Source organism: Hipposideros armiger, unplaced genomic scaffold (genome assembly GCF_001890085.2).
Source record: "Hipposideros armiger isolate ML-2016 unplaced genomic scaffold, ASM189008v1 scaffold_281, whole genome shotgun sequence".
In the NCBI taxonomy this organism is placed as follows: Eukaryota; Metazoa; Chordata; class Mammalia; order Chiroptera; family Hipposideridae; genus Hipposideros; species Hipposideros armiger.
This window is the reverse complement of record NW_017731631.1, coordinates 805,908-813,228: the sequence shown is the minus strand read 5'-3', so window position 1 is coordinate 813,228 and position 7,321 is coordinate 805,908. Positions and strand designations below refer to the sequence as shown.

Below are 7,321 nucleotides of genomic sequence, written 5' to 3'. Positions count from 1 at the left end.
AAGTTGCTGTCGTTTTGTTCTTCAGTCTAGTTGTGGAGGACGTTGCTTCACTGGCCCAAGTTGGCACCATCATTGCGTTCTTCCCGGGCGAGGCAGATAAGTCGCCAGCTTCTAGACGGCCGCTCACTGCGGCTGCTGTCCGCTCACACTGGCTGCTGGCTACACACGGTAGCCCATGGCAACCCACTGCCACATGGGCTGCAGCCTACGCCGTTGGAGGCGACTCATGGCAGCCCAGCTCCGGGTTGAGCCGTTGTTCAGCATCTTAGCTGTAGAGGGCAGTGTCACTGGCCCTCATATGTGCGATCAGAACCGGGGCCCTCTGGCATCCCAAGCGAGTTCTTAACCATCGCGCCACTTGGCCAGCCATTCCTAATCTTTTTTTTATTACATTTATTGGGGTGACATTGGTTAATAAAATTACATAGGTTTCAAGTGTACAATTCTATAATACATCGTCTGTATATTGCATTATGTGCTCACCACCCAGAGTCAGTTCTCCTTCCATCACCATATACCTGACCCCCTTTACTCTCTTATCACCTCCCCTCCCCCCTTATCCTCTGGTAACCACAGTTTAGTCTGTATCTATGACTTTTTGTTCCTTTATTTGCTCATCTTGTTTCTATCACAGCTTTCTTTGACTATCTTTTTCTCTGTGCCTTCTTACCTTTCTGATTACCCAGTACAAAGCCTGAATATGCTTTCACAAAAAAACCTTAAATTATTTCAGCATGTTTTATTGCACTGAGACTTTTTTACATCCAAAGCCTTTTTATCACCCTTCTACAATAACCATACCCTATTTTCTTCTGTATTCACAATTTTTGCTCCATATTATGTATTTTCTGAATATCATTTTCTCCACCTTCATTTCACTTCAATTATTATTTTTTAAATGCTCTCTCATCTTTTTCTTTTGGCACCTTCCTCCAGTCCTAAGGTTTCTGTCTTTTGTCAGTCATCTTTCTCCCTTTCACTCTTAACCTTTCTGGTACTTCCTTTTTCTCACACTTCTCCAAAACCTCACAGTTTGATCATGAATATTTAGTATTGAGTGCTTCTGAATAAATACCTGCTTTTCAAAACTGAAATCTAAATTATTGGGTTGCTGGCAAAGTCATGATGCATGTTTGCAACAGGTGGCACTAGTTCATTTTTGGAAGTACTAGAGTCGTTTGCATCTATGTTATTTCTATGTCATTTGACAGCTGACTGTTCTACCTTAATTCTGAAAAAAAATAGAGCGATTTGGTTGAGTTTTCAAGATTTTACAAGTTGAAGATGGAAGACCAAACTGTGAATTTTCACCATATTTTACTGTTTTACTTCCATAAAGGGAAGAACGCACATCAAGCTTGTGAAAAGTTGTGTAAAGTTTACGGTGACAATACTCTACAAGAACGTCAGTGCCTGTGATGGTTCACAAAATCCTGTGCTGCTGATTTTTATCTCAATGACGCTCCTCAGTCAGGGAGGCCCATCGAGGTTGATGATGACAAAATGAAGGCATTGATCGAGTCAAACCCACGTTACACGACACGAGAGATTGCAGAAACATTGAACATCCATCTTCAAGCATTCACGACCACCTGAAGAAGCTGGGATACATAAGCAAGCTTGATATCTGGGTTCCACATGAACTCAAAGAAGTTCATTTGATGGTGCGTATAAACATCTGCAATATGCTCATTAAACGTGAGGAAAGCAATCCTTTTTTGAAGCGACTGATAACTGGTGATGAGAAGTGGATTGTTGACAATAATGTGGTGTGCAAACGGTCTTGGTCCCAACTTGATTCACCTCAAACAACATTGAAAGTAGACATTCATCAAAGGGAGGTTATACTCTCAATGTGGTGGGATTTTAAAGGTGTCGTGTTTTTCAAGCTCCTACCAAGGAACCAAACAATCAATTTGAATGTATTCTGTCGGCAATTGGACAGTTTGAATCCATCATCCAGAAATGTCCAGAGCTTGTTAATTGTAAAGGAGTTGTCTTCCATTGCGACAACTTGAGACCACAAGTTGATCACATGTCAAAAATTATTGGAACTTGGATGGGATGTATTGCCACACCCACCATACTCGTCTGACCTTGCGCTGTCAGACTTCCACTTGTTTCATTGTCTTCAAAACTCCTTGCATGGTATAATGTTCAATTCAGATAAGGCTGTAAATCAGCACCTTGTTCAGTTTTATGCAAATAAAGAGAGGTCCTTCTATGAACGAGGAATTATGAAGCTCACTGAAAGATAGCAGAAGGTTATCGACCAAAACAGGCAATATATCATTAATTGATCTTTGTTCTTTATATAAATGAATGACCTTTGACAAACATAGACAAAATACAGCATGACTTTTCCAACAACCCAATATTAATATAGAAATAACCTCTGGGAACATGAGGTATCTACTTGAAAGCTTCAAATAGAGATTCTCCTGCTAATGATCAATGGAGTTTTATCTAATATTATCTGAAATGGGGTGGTTACTTGAACCACACAAAATGTCCTCTATTGTGAAATGAGAATAGACGATTGATTTTACACTTTCTGTCTTTTTTTATTGTCCTGAGAAATAAAACATCATCTCAAGAAAGTAATTTTCATATAGATTATATTGAGCATTAATTCTTCAGGGAAATTATAGACTTAGAAATGTTTACTCTGTTCTCATTGTCCGTGCTGAAGTATTTTCCAGTGATGGGAGGAACTCATAATCTGCAAGGCAACCCAATCCATTTTGTACTGCTATAGATTTGGTAACCATTCATCATTGTATTGGGTGGAAATTACTGGCTGTAATTATATTCCTTGACTCTAATTCTGTCCCCAAGCTTTACAGAATGTGAATTCCTTTTCTACATCACAGACTTTTAGATATCTAAAGGTAGTTATTCTATCCTCTGTACCCCTCTCCTCACAATTTTTACTTCTACTTTGAGGTAAATACTCTTCAGCTCTTCTAACTATTCCTCATTAGGACACTATTTTCACCATCCAGGTTACTCTCTATGGACATTACACTTTGTCAATATTCCTTCAAAAATGTGTTGAGAGCTAAAAATAATATTCAGAGTGTAGCTGAATTGGATCTGGATATCGCACATCTGGACATTAATGAAGTCTGAAGTCACTAAGCTTTTTAGCAACCATGTAGTGTTGGCTCATAATGAATTTGTAATTAACTAAAATCCCAAGGTTTTAATCTGGAGGATTGCCATAACATGACTTCATTCCAAACTAATTTTCCATCTTCCTTTAGTTGTGCAACAGGTTTTTTAAAGTCAGAATGTAAGACTTCACACACATTCTGATTAAGTTTTACCTCGTTAGCCTATCAGCCAGCCTTGGTTTCTTTGAATCTTGATTTTTGTCATCCAGCTTACGCTGATTTAACACAGGGCCTTGAGGGTAGTGTCAGAATGTTTTCAGACATCTTGGAAACAGTAATCAAACATCATGGAGACAATCTTCCAAAAATTGTTGTAAGCAGATATAACTCAGGTCTTGAGTAATATATGAATTAATGCCATTGTAAATTGACATGGCTAGGAAAGACTTGATGTCCATTGCCAGCGTGCAAGACAGAAGCCTTGTGTTGAACATTAAGAGAGATGATGTTCCAAGACATATTGTGCCAACATAATGCCAAAAGACCTGGTAATTTTTCCCAAGAAACCAATTAATGCACATATGAAATAGAGAAAGAATCATTGTGACCATTCTTTTATTTTGCATTTGACAAGCAAATACAGAACACAGTGTTAGGAACAGTGCAAGATTCTGGAGAACCAGGTTTGCCTGGAGCAACCCTGATTTACACTTGTTCCAGTGTAGTTATTGGTATCATCATTTTTCACTTTGAAAAGTATCCAGGTTTGGGGGATAAGTAACTGACCACCCTTCTCATAACCCAACTAGTTTCTTTTATAATTTTTTCTGAGTGAAATATTACACAGCTATAATTTGGCAGATCTAATGATGCTGCAATAGTTCTTTTCTTCCATTTGAACACATTGTTCCTTGACCATGGGAAGTTGATAGCAAACGTAACTGCATTAAGGTCTACACATCCTTACTATTTTCTCCTGAGCCACCCTCTAGAGGGCAATATGATATACATCTGAATGATCCAATTCTGACAAAAATTACCTGTGCATAAAATTTAGAAACTTCGATGTTCTTAAAGAATACATTGGACTCAATATTATGAGTAACTTATCTTTTGCTAAGCAAAAAAGTAAAGAAGTATTAAAATGTAATTCATTAGTATCCTGAACGTTTGGGTTTTTTTGTTGTAGAAACTGAACTTTGATGCCTTGAATATATAATATCCATTATGACAATTATGCATAGAATTTAAGAATGCATGTTTTATGCTCCTTTCATGTTTTTCCTAATTAATGATTTTATATGGTTAATTTTAATCTGCATCACATAGTTTCTATATGTAAAATAAGCACTTAAAAATGAATAGTTAAATATTTCCTCTAAAAGAGAAAACAAAAATGCTAGTTTTTACTTTATGATGAGTTATGTGTTAATATAGAACTCTAGAATTTAGAATTATTGGGTTGTTGGAAAAGTCATGATGCATGTTTGCAACAGATGGCACTAGTTCATTTTTGGAAGTACTAGAGCCATTTGCATCGATGTCATTGCTATGTCATTTGACAGCTGACAGTTCTAGCTTCATTCTAAGAAAAAATTGAGCTATTTGGTTGAGTTTTGGAGATTTTACAAGTTGAAGATGGAAGACCAAACTGTGCATTTTTGCCATATTTTACTGTTTTACTTCCATAAAGGGAAGAACACGCATCAAGCTTGTGAAAAGTTGCATAAAGTTTACGGTGACAATGCTCTACAAGAATGTCAGTGCCAATGATGGTTCACAAAATTCTGTGCTGGTGATTTTTATCTGAATGACGCTCCTCGGTCAGGGAGGCCCACCAAAGTTGATGATGACAAAATAAAGGCATTGGTGGAGTGAAACTCACGTTACATGACACGAGAGATTGCAGAAACATTGAACATCCATCTTCAAGCGTTCACGACCACCTGAAGAAGCTGGGATACATAAGCAAGCTCGGTATCTGGGTTCCACATGAACTCGAAGTTCATTTGATGGTGCATATAAATAAACATCTGCAATATGCTTATTAAACGTGAAGAAAACAATCCTGTTTTGAAGCGACTGATAACTGGTGATGAGAAGTGGATTGTTGACAACCATGTGGTGCGCAGACGGTCTTGGTCCCAACTTGATGATTCACCTCAAACAACATCGAAAGTAGACATTCATCAGAGGAAGGTTATGCTCTCAGTGTGGTGGGATTTTAAAGGTGTCGTGTTTTTCAAGCTCCTACCAAGGAACCAAACAATCAATTTGAATGTATACTGTCGGCAATTGGACAGTTTGAATCCATCATCCAGAAATGTCCAGAGCTTGTTAATTGTAAAGGAGTTGTCTTCCATCGCGACAATGTGAGACCACACACAAGTTTGATCACCCGTCAAAAATTATTGGAGCTTGGATGGGATGATTTGCCACACTCACCATACTAGCCTGACCTTGCACTGTCAGACTTCCACTTGTTTCACTTTCTTCAAAACTCCTTGCATGGTATAGCGTTCAATTCAGATGGCTGTAAATCAGCACCTTGTACAGTTTTATGCAAATAAAGAGAGGTCCTTCTATGAACAAGGGATTATGAAGCTCACTGAAAGATGGCAAAAGGTTATCGACCAAAACGGGCACTATATCATTGATTGATCTTTGTTCTTTATATAAATAAGTGACCTTTGAAAAACAGACAAAATACATCATGACTTTTCTGACAATCCAATAGAGTGTTTCTTAGAGATTGTTTAATTTTATGCCATCAATGGGTAATTTGTTAACTCCTAATATCAAAAGTAATTGCCTGTGTTTCACATTTTGGATTTCCTAATATAATGTTCTCTTTTTAGAAAAGGTGGACAAGTCCTATTTTGAAGAGAAGATGACTTTTAACAGTTTTGAAGGATCTAAAACTTGTGTACCTGCAGACATCGATAAGGATGAAGAATTTGTAAAAGAGCTTAATAGATTAAAAACTTTTGCTAATTTTCCGAGTAGAAGTCCTGTTTCAGCATCAACGCTAGCACGAGCTGGTTTTCTGTATACTGGTGAAGGAGACACTGTGCGGTGCTTTAGTTGTCATGCAGCAGTAAATAAATGGCAATATGGAGACTCAGCAGTTGGAAGACACAGGAAAGTATCCCCAAATTGCAGATTTATCAATGGCTTTTATTCTGAAAATAATGCTGCACAACCTACAAATCCTGGTGTCCAAAGTGATCAGTACAAAGCTGAAAATGATCTGGGAAACAGAAATCATTTTGTTTTAGATAGGCCATCTGAGACTCACGCAGACTATCTTTTGAGAACTGGACAGGTTGTAGATATATCAGACACAATATACCCAAGGAACCCTGCCATGTGTAGTGAAGAAGCTAGATTAAAGTCATTTCAGAACTGGCCAGAATATGCCCACTTAAACCCAAGAGAGTTAGTTAGTGCTGGGCTCTACTACACAGGTATTGATGATCAAGTGCAGTGCTTTTGTTGTGGTGGAAAACTGAAAAATTGGGAACCTTGTGATCGTGCGTGGTCAGAACACAGGCGACACTTTCCTAATTGCTTTTTTGTTTTGGGCCGGAATGTTAATATTCGAAGTGAATCTGATGTCATGAGTTTTGATAGGAATTTCCCAAATTCAACAAATCCTCCAAGAAATCCAACGATGGCAGATTATGAAGCACGGATCATTACTTTTGGGACATGGACATACTCAGTTAACAAGGAGCAGCTAGCAAGAGCTGGATTTTATGCTTTAGGTAAACTTTATTATAAAACCAGGCTAATAAATAACTTTCCAAATATCCCAGGGCTCCTAAAAAGTGAATAGATTCATTTATCCTCCTGAACTGGTAAATATTTAGGTGTAGGCTTGCATGATTTTTTTTAAAGTTTCAGGTGTACAAAACAATGCAATAGTTAACACTTTCCACCCCTCACAAAGTGACAACTCCTCTCCCCCAATTCACCCCCCCAATATCATACATACCTGTTACAATTCCATTGACTCCATTCCTCACACTATACCCCACATCCCATGAATATATATATATATATATATATATATATATATATATATATTAAGTTATAGTTTACATTCATTATTGTTCAACATCAGCTTCAGGTGTATAGTGCAGTGGTCAAGCATCTACACCGTCCATGAAGTAGTCTCCCTAACAAGACGTGAGGAGAGTGCC

General features: G+C 37.8%; 1 protein-coding gene across 6 annotated transcripts in view; it reads left to right on the top strand.

The window, feature by feature from the left end:
* XIAP (X-linked inhibitor of apoptosis) overlaps window positions 1–7,321 on the top strand; it is a 50,635-nt gene that overhangs the window by 21,840 nt on the left and 21,474 nt on the right. For 4 of the 6 annotated variants that reach the window (XM_019657936.1, XM_019657934.1, XM_019657938.1 and 1 more), the window contains one exon: window positions 5,975–6,883. In XM_019657936.1, coding sequence (XP_019513481.1) covers window positions 6,007–6,883 — 877 coding nt within the window. In that variant the 5' untranslated portion in view covers window positions 5,975–6,006. Of the gene's footprint in view, window positions 1–1,627; window positions 1,665–5,974; window positions 6,884–7,321 lie in introns of those variants that run through there. The other 2 variants (XM_019657937.1, XM_019657935.1) reach the window with 2 other exon arrangements.